The following is a 19788-nucleotide window of genomic DNA, read 5'->3' on the forward strand; positions in this document are numbered from 1 at the left end:
GAAAGGTGACCAAGTGATGTCTCATTAGTAAATAGTCTTCCATTGATTTCTACCAATGCTGGCAATGGCTACTTCTACTTCTCATCAATGACTGTCAGGAATTTCTGATTAATATAAAATTGACAAATCTTTTTACACCCTTCCTTTAATGTATGATTGATGGTATCTTATTCTATAAATTTGATAGTTAGTTTCTTTAATTTTATTTTCTTAGAAAATCATGTCTGTGTTTAAAAACTGTTCAGACTGTTCAATACTTTTCCAGTTTTTGCCCAAGCATTTACCCAAAATTAAAAATCAATTTTCTGTAAAGTTGTTGTGTTTGTGACATCACTTTATTTGAAAATACATATAAATCAGGAGTAGTGATGTCATGATTGGCATTTCCTTTGATATTCATACAAGATAATAGATGTGTATAACTATGGTATATGTTTGACGCGAGGTGATTGTATTATATAAAAGAATGAAGACAAGAAAAAGATACTTGTGTATGAAAGTCATCAATAACAATAAAGTTGGTAATAACATAGGATATTTGATAGTGATGTAATAACCAAATAATATCGTTGCAGTTCATTGTTTATATCTTTGATGATTGTTGATTGGTCAATTTAATCTAATAAACAATATCTGGATAATCAGGTTATGACGTTCGGCAACGAAATAAAATACACAATTACAATAATTATATTAAATAGAAAAATTACATGAAAAATAATACACGAGTCGTCCATTAAAGACTAATTTTACAAACTTTCATTTCACGCTACAATCCTTTCCTGCAAACAGAATTACTATTAGACTCAATAATTTGCATGAAAAACATAACTTGAGCTTATTTATTTTAATTATTGTTAATGTCACTCATATACATTGATGTCATTTCCTGTTGATGACATCACTATTCTTACACAGAAAGTTATATCCTGCCTGGCCAACCGTGGCGTAGCGCAGGGGACAATGGCTGATCAATATTAATTATACAATTTATGAGAAATTTGTGACCAGTCTGGGTTTGTTACGTTTAAGCCCCAACTGGGATAATGGTCTCGAAGATTAATGATGTTTAAAATATGGTGGTTCTTTGTTTGCTTTTTGTACAATGTCCAAAATATAATTCACATTTTTCCTTTTGTGTCTCAGTATGATATTTGGTGGTCATAGTTAATTATATTGTCTAATCTTAAGGCTTTATATCCATTTTGAGTTCTAAATGTTTCACTTATGACCTTACAACATAATTTAAAGTATCCAGATAATGTTTTTGAGCCGTGTAGATTTTCTGATTGGCTTAAAAAGGGAAGAACCAGTCTCATTTAGTAATGCAGGCAGGGTGCAGATGATACTCTGTTGCATGATCATGCTCTGCCTCACTATCATCACTAATTGAAGAATAATTCTTGTGGATTAAGTCTTCTGTGAAGTTCATATGATAAAAGTCAATATAAAAGTTTATTAAAACTGCAAAGTAAATATCAAAGGTACCTGACTTTTGAGTTAATGAAAAGTTCAATAATGTGTTCAACTTTCATTTATGAACTTTTATTGTAAGATAATAAGTTGAAGTGATTTCCTCCATGTTTAAAATAAGGGTTGTTTTCCTGGAGTTGGTTGATATTTACCAGGAAACTTGTCTATGTAATACTGTTATTATCTCACAGTTTAACTTCTGACATGTGACATGGGGACATTGTTCACCATACGTCTAAGTGATTCTCCCAAACGACAATTGCTATCAAGGGTTTAATGATATGATAGGGGTAGAAAATTTGCCATTTATATTATAATTGAGGCTGCATGCTGTATGTATTGTTTTACATGTTAAACTGCTCTAGACATAATTATATTTGATTGATGTTGCTATTGGTACCTGTGGTTGTCATGTGACATGACTTGTGTCACATGACTGCAGTCACATGATAGTTCCTCAGTGTAAATTGTCTGTGTATATGAATTAACATTTGAATATACTATTTGCTCTTTATGTGTATGTGTAAAAGAAAGAGCCCCTACCAATATTAGCTTGGCTATAATTGTAGGATATAATACGAAGCACCACTGATCTATTCATCAGCCTATTGACTTATCCATTATCATAAATTGTGCAACACAAGTGCCACTTGATCGTAATCATGTATCAGAAATCAATTTGACTTGCTGATTTCTTGTCAAAAACTTGCAGAAAGGTCAGAGCTATAATATTTGATATGGGTTATGAATAATTAAGGAGTAATTTTGTTGTGAGAAAAACTTGATACCTTTCAATATTTTGTCAAACCTGAAGAGTTGTCATCTTCACATGATGTTTGAAAATTTATTCAAAATTGTACAATGGCTAATGCACTTCATAGTTTAAAATGGTGGAAATTGTGCAAATTTATTTACTACTTTCGACATTTTACACTTTTTCAGATCAATTGATAATTCAAATAAGTTGAATCAAATGATAGATTTAGAGACTATGGGTTTGAATCCCAATGAAGACGAGAGAATCTCATGATACCATGGTTGGTGCTTTAAAAGTCTGATAAGTTAACAATAAATGAAAAAGTTTCTAACTGTTATTAGCAATATTGTCAAACATTTGAACAAGAGAATTCTTTGTAATCTTGGTTGACTTCATGCATTGTTGTTATAGTTCGTTTTAATATTACCCACTAAAATCATCTCATACCAATTTAAATCCAATCCTAAATTTGTTTGTATCCTGTAGTTTTATGTTCTATGATATAAAATGATGTGAAGATTTTAATAGTTTTAACTGGGTATCCTACAGATTGACCAATCAGACACCTGCACCTTCCATTACTCATAGAAATAGTGAAAGCAAATATTAACATGGTGAGGCAAAAATCCTGTTGTCTTTAGCGTTGGTCATGTCTGTCATCGCACCGCTTTTGGAAGACTTCAACAGTAACCACCTAAATAAACGAGATATTAAGCAGATATCATGTTTATATTTCTGAATTTTTAAACAAATTTATTTTTTGTCAAATTCTGCATGAGGCATTTGCCTTGATGTAGTTACAGCCCTGGTGGAGAGGAGGAACCATGCTGATTTTAGATTCTCTATGGTTTTACAAAAGAACGCTTGACTAGAAAGCCTGGAAATTTTGTGAGAAAATTAAGGTGACAAAAAGATGAATTGGTTTTTGGTTATTTGATTTAAACTTTATCATGTTATGAATGACATAATTGTGTTAGATAACATAAACATCAATAGATGGTTCATTTTACATAGCCCCTTTTCATACATACATAGTTATTCCTTGGTTAACAGAAATGTTTTTTATTAATTTTATTAAAAGGGGTTTAAGAAGAATGAGTAGTTTCTAACAAAGTTTTCATGAAAACTCAGGGTTAAAGTCTATAAAGAACTGCTTGAAATAGAAAAAAAATGAATAGGTGTAGTTGATTATGATGGCAAAATTGAGTGTGTTGTCTGTATTCTTTATCTCAATTGAAAGCAAAAAAGCAGCACCTAAAGTTATTGTTCTAAAGCTGTTTCCAAGAGCTGAAATACATGGTACATGGGTGTAACTATACATAATATATATAATTCAGTGAACTGTTAATGATAATTTGGGGAGCAATTTAAATTGGAAATAATAGTGTAAAATATGTTGCCACATTACAAAAACTTCACAAGTATTTTTAATTTTATGTCATTATTAACACAGAGCAGGTATTATATATTTTTTTAAAAAATAAATGAAATGGGTATCCTATATTCATAATATGTTACATTAATTGATATTTGAGAAGATGCATACCAGTATATGATTAGAATGTTTTGTTAACAAAAGTGATGGATTAGATTGTTATTTAGATGATATCATAAACTTTGTAACAGCCTTGATTCAAATATCAAATTGATTACTGGACGAACATAATGTAGATATGAAATAGGTATTTTATGGAAATTAGTTATTTTGATGGAAATTAGTTATTTTGCTGCCTTACCCCATGGAATTCTATGGGCTTGATAGAAATTTTACTGATTGCATGGCTATAATTTATTTGATTTTTCCATGATGTTGACACTTTGAAAAATGTAAATATCAGACAGTAATTATTGCTGATTTTAATCTTGAATACAAAGGAGAAAATTAAAATGTTTCAAACAAAAGTGAAGATAACCATATTTCATTAGGAAAGATTTTCTAATGATAATAATCAATTTATTATGGTAAGAAAATTGACTAATAGTCTTTCTTGCATTCCACCCAACTTAGGTACATACAAGCAAAATTAATGAACAACAATACTAATAATATATGTTATTTGACAACAAAATCAGAACTCTCCGGAAAAGTAAAAAGTAACAGAATCATCAAGAGCTGCAACTAGATCATTACTAAAATAAATTATCTTTAAGTTGATACCTTTCCTTTTCACTAAATCAATCCCAATAATTACAATATGGTCAGTTTAAAATCTGTAAATTACCACCAACTGTCCAGACAGTCCAGCTGCAAGGACAGTGGTCATTTTGGCCATTTAATAATGGTCAAGCAAAGTGTGGATAATTGCAAGGATGTTGAAGGCATGCAGCCAGTCTTTTTGCTTTCCATACAAGTTCTTTTTCTTTTTTGTATCAATGTCTATTAATTTTGCTTTCAAATGCATTCAAATTAAACCCATCCTGGTACCTCGGGAAGCCATTATAATTGATCTGAAACCACCCTTTTGTGACTATATTGCAACAAGAACATGAATTTGGTAGACCTATTTATGATATTAATTTAGTGGTGCATTTCAAAAATTTAAAAAGTGGAGAGCTGTCAGTGTGCTGTGACTAGTGTTTAGTAATCTACTCTGCTGTATGACAACAAGAAATTTATTTAGGTAGACCTAAAAGTTATAAGATTTAAAGAGTGGTCAGTTTTGTAATCAGTGAACAGTGTTAAAGTTTGACCAGTGTAATCTGATACAGAGAGACTAGGATTCTGTAAACAGGTCAAGTTGTTGATGGTTGATAGAAGGCAGGTCAGGTTACTTCACTCTTTATTTCACTTTCATTATTCTTCAGTTTCAAATTTAAATCTTAACTCTGTCTTTAATTTTCATACTCTGGATCTGGAAGAGTTGTCAGGGGTCAAGACTGGGTTGTATTCATTGAAATGTTTCCCTTTTCCTAAGAACTGAATCATTGACATCACAAAAAAGTTATTGGGCATTCAATTAAAAAATTATCCTGTAGATACCAGCTTAAAATATAATATAATTTACACTTAATAAAGCTTAAAATATAACATAATTTACACTTAATAAAGCTTAAAATAGAATATAATTTGATACTTTTACATGATTTTGGGTTGTCATTGTCTGGGCTGTACCAGAATCCTTAGAAAGGTGTTTATTTTGAAACAGCCAGAGAAGAAGGTGATTAGCCAAGGTGTTAAGGTATAATAGGGACCATTATTGAGGGGTCAGATTAGGGTGGTGATATTTAGTATGTAGTTATCAGGGTTTTGATTTATCTTTATTTCTTAACAAAAACACATTATCACCTTTTAATGCCCCATTCTTGTATCTAACTAGATCAATAGATCATCCTTCATTTAATTAATCAGCCATTGGATCTGCAGAGTGTCAAATGTGACTTAAAATTGAAAGTCTATTTTATACCAGTATCTAAGTATTTGTTCTTAGTGTTGAAATTTTAAGGAAAATTGATTTAATTTTCATTAATTTTTTTTAATTAAAATCCTGTTTTTTAAAGCTTTGATGTTACAGAAGAACATGCCCAGAACACAAAATAAGAGAGCACACTGAAATGTTGAAAATCACAGCTCATATCACTAGCTTAGAATATTATCAATCAACCCTTCTGTTCATTTCAAACTCATCATGTCCAAATCAACATAACAATAGCAACATTAAAACACTGTCATTGCAGAGGGATAATACAATCTACCAATCATACACAAGATAGCCATTTACTGCGATACTACACACTCATTTACTGCAATACAACACACATAACAGCCTCAGATTAGTCACACTTCCATACGACATGCATCATTGATTCTTTACACTTTAAATAATTCTTGGCCCTGGTTGGCTGAATTTTGCATCTCTGGTTTGTGATTGGCCTAACCTGTATTTTCCTTGGTTCTTATTGGTTGATGGCAGTAGGTGGAGATGTCAATCAGAGGTTAGTAGGAGGAGTCAGGTAGATTGCCAGGAATACTAACTAGGTGGAAGAGTTGAGGTAGAACCAGTTCACACCTTTAGTCACCTGTACAAGGTGTTTATAAGAAAACCTCAGGAATACACTGGAATATGATCATATAGTTCAAAATGTTTGAGGAACTTAAACTTCATAGATTTGGTAAGTTGAATTAGTTTCTTGGCATTGTTTTGGTTCTGATATAGTTTCTTTTACCTGATAGGGTTAAGGTACTTCTGATTTGGAGCCAAAATATTTTCTGATTTAAATTTCCATATGTAGGAAATTGTGAATTCTTAAATATGCTTTTTTTCTTTGAACTAATGGTTCTTGGAAAGTGTTTGGAGAATATCTTGATTTTGGAACAAAGAAATGATACCTGAAAAAATAACTTTTGACTGGAAGACTGTCCTGTCTGGTAATTGTTTAAAAGGGACTGGCTGGAATATAAGCTTAACTGGTCCACGAAATATTTATCAATATTTTCAAACAATTCATTCCAAAAAAGCCATCTTTCAGATTTTCCTCAACTCAACAAAAGTCTTATTAAATATTGTAATTGACCCTAGAAGTTATTTGTTTATTTTGCTTATCAAGTTTCCTGCTAGTGATGCAGATAGTTGGTATGTTAAGATTTATTCCTGGTTTTAGTCAGTCTTTATCTTTTATGATTCATTCTTGATCTCAATTTGTCATTTGTTAATCTTTTCTAAAGTTATCAGGTATTTATCATGAAAAGAATATTCTGAATATATGCAACTTAGTTTAGAAACTTGCCAAAAGTTCCTAGTATCGGCACCTTTTGTTTGATCAATTTTTTAAAATATTATTGTCTAATATGAATAATTTTGATGAAGATCTTTTAAAGTATGTAGATATGCTACAAAAAGAATGAAACATTTGTCTTGTTTCAAAGGTGCTGAATACAGCAGGTAGAGTTAATTCTTCCAGCCAAACAGTAGCATCAGTTGGTAGCCATGATGAATTCGGTAATGACATCACATGGGAGCGTTACACCATAGATTAGCATGACCTCAATTTTAATGATGCCATCTTGGTTCCATTGTATGGACTATTTTCAAGATGTTTCAAGACATTTCAGCATATTGCTTCTGGTTGAATACAAAGGGCTCATCTTGTAGCAATTGGTTACTCCATTTTCTGCCTTTACCATATATTTATTGAAAATTAAACTTATATTTATCCAAAAATGACATCAAAATTTTTAAAATGTTCCAAAACTGTCAAATTATTTTTATTAGATCCCAGCACAGCTTGTTGCTTGTATATAAGATACTAATGTTTCCTTGATGTAAAAACCCCTGGTGTTAGGGGTCAGTTGAAACCCAGGTGTCAGTTATACCCTATAGGTAGCCAGAGTTAAATTTCAGGTCAAGGTTCTGGCATCCCTGAAGCTAGAGAATGAGTTCTTTGTTTCTGAAGTATTCTGACAGTTCTGAGAATTTATCTGAAATATTTCCTGTGTAAGGTGTAAGTCAGAGTCTTTGTTTCCGAAATATCTTTCTCATTTTCAATGTCACGAAAAAGTTATCAATGTCACGAAAAGTTAAAGACATTGCGTGTTTTTAGCTGATTCAGATGTAATCTTAGAAATGAATAAAACAGAAGCGCACCTTTGAACCACATTTTAATATTTTATTCATAAAGATAAGAAAAGACTAGTTTTTGTCCATTTTAGACAAAAAATATGTAATTTGACATTTTCAACTACAACTTCCTCTCATTCATACTCAGTTCTGACAGTCTCCAGGTGCCTGGGAATAAGTTTAAAATTGCTGAAATTAGAGCCACGTTTCTTTCTTTGTTTTCTTACTCAACTGTAGTTTATGCAATGTTGGAATTTAGGCGCAAGGTGGTGCATGCTATTCATTTAAACAAGGAATTGACGTGTTTTTGTGATGTTACTTTGACTTCTATTACGTTTAAAGTATTAAAAACTATTTCTCATGTATTTAATGTAAGTTTCAAAGCATAGAAAATCAAATTTTAGTATGATTAATGAATTGGTTAATATTACTGGTTCACTTTCCCGCCAATTTTGGTATCTAACCCCCCACCCACCTGTATCTTTGTACAGCAATTTGTGAAAGACAGTAGTTATAACATGATAAATGAGTAAACATTATACTTTGACCTTCATTATGACCTTCAGGCAAACAGTTCCTATCATGGTTCCAACCTCGCCTGACATCTCTTATCTCACTCTTTGACAATCACAAGACTTCTGTTCTGTTATTGGAACCTTCATCAAGTAACCTGAGGATGTTACTGATTCATAATTTTCTTCAACAGTGGCATTTTGGGTGGCGTCAATTTAAATTCCTGTTTTTTGCCTTCTGGCGTAACCTGGCAGGTGTTTCGCTAGGTTGAGTCTGGGAAATGAATTTGAATATTTAAAATTATCAGTCCTGATATATACAAATTATATTCCCACTAAAATGACAATTTTACCAGAAATAAAATAAATGCAAAGCTCATCATTTTTGGCAAGTTATCTTTTTAATCAATTAAAATTCATATCCATATCTGTCTTTCAACATCATCTCACCACCTCAAATTAATCACCAGATAGTTTTCAAATTAGAAAAATACTTTTCACAGACAGCATAGAAACCTTGACAACCTTGAGCGGCACGACTTTAACCTGACAAGCTGTGATTCTTGAAAAAACATGAAAAAACATTTATATTATAATTAAAGTCAAAATTTATGTGTGGGAAAATTTGTGTTTTCTGTGGTTGTTGTAAATTTCTCTACCAGATGTTTTTGTCATCGATGGAACCAGTCTGCGTCTGTAATACTATCTGAGCTAAGGGAAACAACTCTTGTACTGTAAATGAAAACAGGTGGTAAAGTATCATCTTTAAAATACCACACACCTGTGCACAGATATTTTCGAGAATCATTTTGACACTTATTTGGATTATGATTGAAAGAGACGTCCCTTGAATTTTCCCAAGGAATTATTTTGAGAAACCACATTGCACACTTCATTCAATCACCTGAACTAAGGCTATAAATTGTCCAAACAATAATCATGGGTTCTGCTAATTGACAGAAAAACAAAAACAGATCACTTAAGTGTCTTAAAAGCAGAAATGAGTAAAATGATAATTGTTAATAGGGAAGGTTAACCACTGTTTCACCACTGTTTGAGTGAATCATAAGAGATAAATTATAAAAAGGTAACCACCAGTCAATGTTGTATTAGTTATGTTAATACCTTGCTTCATCATTAAACAACAATACAATACACAACACCTGTCATGCTTGATTTCTATCAATGAATTATCTGAATAATTTCCAACTCATGAATAAAAACCACCATTTTGACTGTTCATATGGTGGTCAGGTGTAAACATGATTAATTAAAAAGTGATTTACATGAAATAGATACCTGGTGAACAGAAGTTGTCATTATAGGGCAAACAATAATCACTAAATTCCATGAAAATTGAAAATATTGAAAAACGAAAAATTTGTTGTAATTTGTGGCTTTTTTTTTATGAAAAATTTATGATTGTAATTGTACAATAAGAAAATATTTTTACTGTCAAAATGTGTTTAATATATCATTTGTAGAGAGATGTAAATTGCAAGTGTATAAAATTATTATATATATTATGTGGTATTTAGAATTTAACATTATAGAATTTTTGCATTGATAATAAGACAAAAAGCTGATCAAGTCTGTTTATCCTGATGTTAATTTTTGATCTGATCTCAGATGTTTTCACCTGGTTTTATTTAACCATTTAACCACCCATACAGCAACCTTTCTTTGATGTCTATTGAAAATAAAAATAAATTTCATCAAAGAATTAGTTAACAGTTAATTTGAGATTTATGAGGTGAAACATTTTAAAAGTCATGGTTCTGACATTTTCAACTTTATCAAAAACAACACACTTTTATCAAAGGTATCTAAATTTAGCGCCAAAACATCATCACTTTTTCTGTGTTGTATCAGATTGATTATTGGTTCATTTACAACAAGTTGAGGGCGTGTACCACTATATTAAACCTAATATCCTCAAACCTTAAAGCCAAATTGATAAAATAAAAAGTTGATAAATTTTGTACTGGATTCCTTCCAGTCATAAAACAAATAATTTCATTGGACAGGTCTGTCAGTTTGATTCTTATCAGCCAATAACATCACATGTTATTGCTGGTACCAATGTCTCTTTATGTCTTGTTTCCATAACAACCAAGATTTGATGGTATCTGCTTGACATTTGATGCCTATACACCTGTTTTCAAAAATCAAAATATTTTCGTGAGAAAATGGTGTGTGTTTTCAATGAAACATTATGAAGCTAATATTTGTCAAAATCCTCAAAAACATCAGATTCTGGTGTTGACAATTTAATGCCATATTTGTTTTTCATTTGTTAGAAAATTCCTGCATTTTGGCTTTGTCAATCACCCTGGTTAGAAAATTTCCTTGTGTATTTTTTTTTATAACTTTCAAACCTAATTGAGTTCAATGATACAATAAGCTTATATGCCATTGAGGGTTATGCCAGCATGCTTCTCTTTCTTCTCCTTTTGTCCCGTTGTTGGCACACTGTGGGTTGGTCTTTCAGAATTTGTTCCTTGACATCTTTTTTTGTTGAATGGTAAAACATAGGTCTTCCACATCAGTTCTTTTTGAAATACATCTTTCACTAAATATCAATAATTCAGAGGTTTCTTACAAAATGGCTAAGAGTTGATAATAAAAATCAATAGTAACTAAGATTTATTATCTCCTAATATTGACTACAGTACTGTATTATACTAACAACCTTACAGATATAGCAACTACCTTATTTATTATAACTGATGTAAAACAGTTGTATAATGATCATGAATGAATTGTTTTTAGTACTAATAAAAAAAACTGATGTTAAAGCTCAACCAATTTTCTGACCTAGGTCTGTGCTTTTATTTATTTTAGTTATATTTTCATTTCACTTTAGCAGCAATGGTTATGCTATAGAGCTTATTGTAGAAATGTTGTTGGTTGTTAAAAGTAAATTAAAAGTAGGTTTAAAGGCAGCCATTGATAGACACTATATTTATTGAGTATTTATACCAAGTAGTTAGTACTAGTAATTGAACTAGAAATCAAGTAAGGACAGGAAATTAAAAAGGAAATAAAAAATAGTCAAAGAATCCTGAATATTAATGAAAGTTTATTATTTTTTACTGTCTGTTTATTCCTGAAGATCAATCTTTAGTACCAGGAATATAAATATAAAAGTGATATTTGTAAGAAGTTTGTGTATTTGTTTGATATCATGTCCTCCCTTTTCTTATCATTTAAATAAGGTGAAGATATGTGGTACTATCTAATACATCTTACATATTTAAGAAAATAAATTAAGAAGTTGAAAATTGTTTTCAAGAAAAAAAACAACCTGTATAGGAGATATTGAGTTAATTTAACCAAATTGCAAGGCTTTGTTTCATCCTTATTGTTGTAATTGATTGTAACTATGATTAACTTGAGAACTGAAAGGTTGAATTCTGAAGAAAACCACATGAATTTGAGAATTTGAAGAAAAGCACCTGTATTTGATATAAACCATCAGTATTGTTTTTATCAGTTGTAATATCTACTAGGTAAATAAGTACAAGTGTTTTGGGGTACCTGCCATGTTGCTATAGTAACCAGGTATATTCAGGTATTATTAATATCTCATTTACCTGCCAATTCTTCTAAATATCTTACTATTGACACATTAATGACTTCTTAAGAGTGCAAAGTACAAATTGTGTTACTGAATTACCAGAATGAAAAAGGCAATAAAAAATTGTTTATATCTTGGATTTTGTACTTTTTGGGTTTTTTTGGTTGGGAGAAAATTTATTATTTTTTAAATGATATTCTATTTTTTCATTTTGTGGACATAACAAAATGAGTTATTTGTCTGAGAGATCTCTTGGATTTTGTTATTTATTGAATTAATATCACTAGGGGAAAATGTTACAATGAATTGAACTTTGTACTTAATGATAGTATATTACATAATATTCTAATAGGTCTTATCACTGGAGAAAACCCACACACACTCATCAAACTAAACATTTAATAGAACACAGTGCAGAAAACAATTCATATTAAAGGGGACAAAAAATGTTACCTTCTATTAAATATTCACGATTTTGAAATGTGTTAAGATGTGGGATTGGCTTCTGATAGTATAGCTTTTTAAAATGGTTCTTCTGTATTATTACTGAATACTGGTATCAAATTATATTCGATAAGTTGTTAACCAAAACTTATATCCCTGTTATCTGAAACAATATTACATTTGTGTGATATTCAGACCTGTCAGTCGATCCTTGTTTTTAACATTAAGTTTTTAAATTCATTAATTAAGTAATTGAACTATATCTAGGAGTTTATGAAAATATACTTGTAGTTTATTGAGAGGTAAAATTTATCATCACGTCTCACATGTTCACTTCAGGAAATGGCCCATCATACCTTGTACCTGGTGTTTCCTGTTAGAAGAAGGACGTTTTATTTTTCGATTCCGCCTATTAATTTAAATACTAGTGTCACTTTGACATTAATTACCTACTTTCCTGAATTTTGATTATTTATTCTATTTTATTTATAAATAATTTTCTACATACAAAGATTTTCATACAAAGATACCATTCATTGGGACAACCATCAAAGGTGGTTTTGAAGTTAATGTACTTAACATGTCTTATTCTAGCTAGGAGAATTTCAAAATATTTCAGTTAAAATGGCCCCATGTTATATTTATCATATATAAGCTTACACATTGGAATACACAATTAAAAATATACATACCAGTACTCAAAATAATATAATTATAGCTTAATACTTAAAAATAAAACTTATAAAGATCGATTTACTCATTGATATAGTTTTATTAAATTAAATACACCAAAGGTTAAAGGGAGAAGAAATTGTCAAGTCAAGTATCTGTAATAATTTCAGACTAAATTTAATGATACAGATTTTATCTTCAGATTGTCTGTAGAAACCTCTTGAAATATTCTGTACAGAATAAGGTAATTGTAATCTTTATTTCTAATGTAAATCAACCAAATGTTAATAATAATTTTATCTTTCAAACTAACAATTTGTATGAATAGCAAGCTGAAGTAGTTATTTTCCTAACAAATGTTTCATTTTCGCGACATTTTGCATCTCCTTGAGAAATTTGAAGTGATCAACTTTCAGCCTTATGTTGGCTTCTTTACACACTTTTATCATTGTAACTGTTTCTTTTATCAGTTAAACGGGAGGTAAAAATCTGTCAATCTGGCGCATGTGAACGACTCCAGAGCGTGTGCCGAATTTCAAACAATACACACTTAAAGTGATACAAAGTATATCAATTATCAATCATAACGACCTCCTAATTGTTGTCAAAAACTCTCGAAACATTCACAAAAAATCGTGAACTTTTTCCACCTATTGTGTGAGATAAACCAACAAAAGGTGGAATGAAAAGACAGGTTTTTCTAATAGGCCCAATCCTGTTATTATCATTGATGTTTCTATTCTTCTCAATATTTGTTCAGGGATAATGAAATAGTGATAATGATGGGTTCTAAGCGAGGGTGACTAGCCCCTCAATGTTTTAAAAACCCACTTGTCTTTTAGGTGAAAATGATTTTTGGTGATTTATCAAATTATTAATTATTTTAAAGTTATTATTAAGATGATCATTAATGATTTTCACAGGAAAATCAGGTGGTTTTTGTTGAGGTGAAAGATGACGGATTTTGATAAAGGGGCACATTCTTATTGAAAGGAGGCAATTTTCATCTTTTAAGGGTTATTTTAATGAGCTATGTTACAAAGAATTGTTTCTGCAAGTATTCTGGAGGGTTGATAATTAAAGTCAGTCTGTATTGTATTTAAAATGTCAATGATGCTGAGGTAAAACTTATTAGTGCATCAAATTTTCAAATAGATGGAGCATTATTTTCAGTGATGAAGCCTCCAGACTTTTGACAATTTATTTAACCCGACAATTTTCGTATCTTTTCAGTTGAAAATGAAACAACAGAATCCCCATCTTCAGTTGATAAAATTGCAGCAGTTATCTCCCGTCAAAAACAGGCTATAAATAGTCTCCATGACAACAAAGAAAGTAACCATGACAACCAAAAACCAGAAATCACAGAACAAACCAAAGCAGAGATTAAAGAAGATTTGATGCACCAAAAAGGTATGTATATCAATAGATTTCAATTCTCTGTGAAAATTGCAATTACCAGTCTCCATCAATGAATAAGTACTGAGGTGAACATTAAAGTTATAATGTAACTTAATCTGCAGAGATATTTTCAGTGTATTAAAAAATTTCTTTTTCTTTTTCAGAAAATTTATCGCCTAAAGTACCTGGATGTCTGGGAGATTCTGAAGAGACTATCAAGGAGTTTCTAGGTCGAAGTGATACAGCCATTATTTACCCTGAACCAGTCAGTGACCAGGATGATGAGAATAAAGAAACAGGTAATGAGATCCTTTGGGAATTATATACTTTTAATACTCCAAAATGACAATATTTTGATATACTATATCTGACTCCATTATTTTAGGACATCACTCTAGGCAGGAGATGATAAATGCACACCTGATTCAGCATTCTTTAAATACAACAAGGGTGGATAAGGACACACCTCTTTATGTTTCCTAACTTATCAAAATTATGACTTTCAGATTCAGTAACAGAAGACTATGAGCTAAAATGCATCTACTGTACAGAATCCTTCACCAAACCAACCCTACTTCAAGAACATTTCCAAACTAAGCATCCCGAGGAACCAATCAAATTCCAATGTCCAAAATGTAATGAAGCATTTCCAGCCAAATCAGTCCTTGATAAACATTTGTTACTCCATTCTCCTACGTCTCAAATGTGTAAAACCTGCAACAAAACTTTCGCCAATGTTTATCGCCTGCAACGTCACATGATCAGCCATGATGAGAGTAACGATTTACGTAAATTTAAATGTCCAGAATGCTCCAAAGCATTTAAGTTCAAACATCATCTTAAAGAGCATATCCGTATTCACAGTGGAGAGAAGCCTTTCGAATGTCCAAACTGTGCTAAACGATTCAGCCACTCTGGATCATACAGCAGTCACATGACCTCTAAGAAATGTTGGGCCATCAACATGAAGGGACGTCGTGTAGACAGAAATGGTAACAATGAGAATAGTATGTACTACAGATCACCAACTACCATGAATAACTCAATTCCGATCACTCAACCCCCAAATTTCACCCAGATTATGAAGTATGATCCTCGTTCAGCATTACCTGCCTACTACTCGCCTCCCATGACCACCAGAATTCCAACAGCTCATATCCCAACCACTTCTATCATGACATATGGTCTCTACTCCCATAATCCATACTCTACCTCTGTATTAGCTAAAGCTTTGAGTGCTCCTCCAAGAAACATGTCACCTAGTTCCAGAATGTCTCAGATCTCTCCTGATGTTAATTGCAACACCAAGCTTCAGGATATCAAAGAGGAAAAGAAATCAGATGAGGATGCTGAGGTCAAGGTCAAAGATGATGCCGATGATGCTTCTCGTGGTGCTGAAGCCAATTCTCCACATGAGTCATCCAAATGTGCCAAAATGGCTGAAACACAAATTATTGGAGAAGATGGAAAGCCATTGACCATTGCTGATTTGACCTGCCGATTCTGTCACACTTGCTTCAAAAGTCCAGTTGAGTTGCATCAACACGAGCGTTATCTATGCAAATCAAATAAGGATATCACTTTACGCATCTCTACATCAGAAGGACCAAGACATTCTCCCAACAGCATTACATCAGAGCATAGTTTCAGAGCAACATCCAATGGAAGTTTTGTAGAAACAGGAAGTGAAGATGATAATGAGGCTGATGATGATGATCACCATGGTAGCGAAACCAAGAAATATAGAATGAGATCCTTGATCAGTGATGAACAATTAGCAATCTTAAAAGGTTATTATCAAATCAACCCTAGACCTGGAAAGGTGGAATTAGTCAAAATAGCTAATGAAATTGGATTCTCAAAGCGTGTTGCTCAAGTTTGGTTCCAGAATATGCGTGCAAGAGATCGTCGCCGAGGAAAAGATGTTCCATACTTCCCCAACATGGCTCGTTTCAAACATACTGAAGATGTACCAACCACAACCTCTACATCTTTAGGCTACATCCCTGTGGTGCCTCAACCATTTGCAAATTTCTCTCCAAGTGTCACCAGTACCCCTGTCTCAAAGCTCAACTACTCCATCTCAAAACCCATCACCACTATTGCAGAATCAAAGAGTCAAGATGAACCTTTAGATCTCAGTATCAAAAAATGTCCACCAGCTGCTCACAGTGGAAGTTCTTCACCTGCTTTATCTAACAAACAATTTGATGACCAAGTTCTCAATTTAAGCTGCAAGACGGCCATCAAGGAAGAACCATCTAAGATAGAAGGAAGCATTCAAGGATCAGCTATATTCAAGTACATGCAACAAGAAGGACTATTCCGTCACCAACCAACTCCACTTGATATTTCAAGATCATGGCTTTCGCATTCCAGTTCCTCGCTCAACTCCACTAAATCATCATCCCCATCTTCTCACTCCAGAACCAGTAGTCCATCTCATCAAATCAGATCACCACATTCAAGAACCAGTAGCCCTCCTCAAACAATCAAAACTGAGGCTTTAGATTCTTCTGGAAACCAACCTGATGAAGATGACCGCTTGGTAATTGATGAAACAAGATCTGACCACAAGGAAATGGAGGATCACCTTAACAACCGAATCCATTACGATTCTATTGAAGGACGCCAGAACCTTGATACCTTGGCAACAGTTTCCTTGGCAGCTATGGGAGGTGAATATGGTGATGAAGCTAATAAGAACAAACGACAACGCAAGAAGTCATGGAGACAGGTTGGTTTATATTTTATACTTATGTTCCCACTATTTGAATTTTCTTTGATAGCTTTTTAACTACTTTTTTCAAAATGCCACAATACTTGACATCATGACTTTTCCTGGGTAGAGTGATTAAAGGTAATAAGTCACCTTTCAATTGGCACTGGCACTGCCACAGTGTTTCCTTATGTTATAATTAATATTTATAAAATAGAAATTCAAAGTAGAGAATACTTTTCTTGCAAATTTCAAACCAACAAGTAATTGAGAATCACTTAAAATCTGCAAATCGCTAATTCCAATAACTAGATTGTAACCATGAAGCATGCTATTTTTCTTTTGAGCAGGTTGAAGCTGAAGAGATTGCAACTGAAATGGACGACTCATTAAGCCAAGATGACGATGAACCAATGAAAAAGAAGCGAAAATCCTGGAAGAATCATCGAGTTGATCTTGAAGTTGGGATGTATGCTTGTGACCAGTGTGATAAATTATTCAGTAAACAAAGTTCTCTTGCTCGCCATAAATATGAACATTCTGGTAAGTCAACGTTTTCTTCAGACAAAAAGTATTGGGATCATTATCAGATTGAGAAAACTGCACTGGCTGTTACATCATGGAATTTTTCATTCCTAAGATTGGCATCTAAACTGGCAGGAGCCAATCAACACGACACATGGCCATTCAGCTCTCCATTGCACTGAGGCATTTCATATTGATATTGACTGCTTGACAAACAAGTATTTTTGCCTTTTGCAGGTGCACGACCCTTCACATGTGACGTCTGTCCAAAATCCTTCAAACATAAACATCATCTAACAGAACATAAACGCCTCCACAGTGGTGAGAAACCATTCAGATGTAAGAAATGTAACAAAAGATTCAGCCACTCTGGATCCTACAGTCAACATATGAACCATAGATACAAATATTGTAAACCAACAGATAGTGATCTGGACTAAACAGGGAAGATAACTCAAAGTGGCGAGTAAGTAAAAGGGGAGTAACTCTTCATAAAGAAAAGGAAAACATTGACTTTTAAAATAGTTTTCTATAGCATGATCATTGAATTCCTGTTAACATTGTGATTTAAGGGAGGAAACTCTAACAAAGAGAGATAACTGTGTCTCAATATTAAAATATATTCCATTATTATTATGTTAGTCATTGAAGAAATCAAAAGAGTGTATATGCAATCAAAATATCATCATTTGTTTTATTATTTCATTAATGATATTAAGACATTCATTTTAAAGTGCTCATTTATTCTTTATTTTAATTTTCTTAAATCTTATTTGTAAATATTAGCATGAATCTATTGAAAATGGAACATGGGACCACAATTTTATTGTTCCAAAGAATTTTATGTATTGTATCGTATTATATTGTTGTTGTTTTGTGTAGTCTAGGTAGTTTGTCTTAGTCTAAATGAATTGGGGGTTGTAAGAGAATCGAGAGTATATTTATATCAACATATGATGTTAAATTACATGGACAAGGTTAAAGAGTATTAGTGAAACATGTATTTGTTTAATTTCTTCATTTTGACTTAGACAGACACAATGTAAATATAACTCTCACATAGTATTATTATATTCATCTCTTCCAATTGTTATACAAGCAGTATTAATTATGCGCATAATTTGCATAATATAATTCCAAAAATGGCTTCCAATACTTATACAACATTTCATTGATAGTTATAATTGTTTTGTTAAGTTTAAAATGTGGCTTCAATTCACAGCATGTTCATTTATATATCACACCATTCATTACAGAGCTATACAGAGTTGGTTAAAGTTGGATAATGTTTCAATTTCACCCTTTTTTCATGTGCCAAATTCTCTTTTGAAAAACTATGCCAAAGTTTTATCTCTAGTCATCTCCGCACTTGCCAAATATTCATTGACTCTCAATGTGCCAAACAAGCATAATTTATTAGTATTATTTTTTAAATGTAACCTAACTGCCTTTGCCAAATATTTATTTATTAATGTGCCAAATATGTCAGTATTATTAGTATATTTCAATAAAAAAGAATACTCCAGTAGCATAAATCAAATCATTATATTTAAAATCAAAATATATTTAATCTTCTAAAATCAAACTGATTTTATACCAGTTTGTCTTCCTTCACCGCATAATTGCCAAATATTTTTGTGTGCCAAACTTGTGAGAGTGTGATAGTGTGAAAAGTGTGTGAAAATTCATATTGTGCCAAATATAATCTTTTGACGTCTTTACCGGACAGTATTATTGGAGGTTATCTCCCCTTGCTAAGGGCATTTAATTTCGCTTGTCTTCCAAAGATTTTTAGTGAGTGTTGATTTGAATGTGTGTGATGTGTGAGTGTGAATTCTTATAAATGTGTGATGGTGTGTACCTATATAATACTCAGTATTATTTTATCGAGAGCATAAATCAAAAACTGTAATATAGAATTTTATGTTGTGTGTTGTCTTGTCTTCCAATTTTGTAGCTTAAAATCAAAATATTAAAAATCAAAATAACCAAAAAAATTCAAATCCATGAAATTTCCATGGTAACACAATAATACAAAATCCAAGTCTTCCATCTTGTGATGTATTAGAAATAGATTGAAATAGAATTAATTATAGTGATATGTAAATAATATTGACCCTGTGACCTTTCATACCAATTAATATTCAAAA

The 19788-nt window shown here is 31.9% G+C and overlaps 1 protein-coding gene across 1 annotated transcript; it reads left to right on the plus strand.

The window, feature by feature from the left end:
• Positions 1–6309: 6309 nt before the first annotated feature.
• LOTGIDRAFT_166258 (hypothetical protein) lies at positions 6310–18078 on the plus strand (the record flags this gene model as incomplete). Its single annotated transcript, XM_009063328.1, has 6 exons — positions 6310–6340; positions 14227–14406; positions 14559–14693; positions 14901–17131; positions 17461–17656; positions 17876–18078. The coding sequence occupies 6 exons, from the start codon at positions 6310–6312 to the stop codon at positions 18076–18078; spliced, it is 2976 nt and encodes a 991-aa protein (XP_009061576.1).
• Positions 18079–19788: the final 1710 nt, after the last annotated feature.

Source organism: Lottia gigantea (assembly GCF_000327385.1).
Source record: "Lottia gigantea unplaced genomic scaffold LOTGIsca_57, whole genome shotgun sequence".
Classification (NCBI taxonomy): domain Eukaryota; kingdom Metazoa; phylum Mollusca; class Gastropoda; family Lottiidae; genus Lottia; species Lottia gigantea.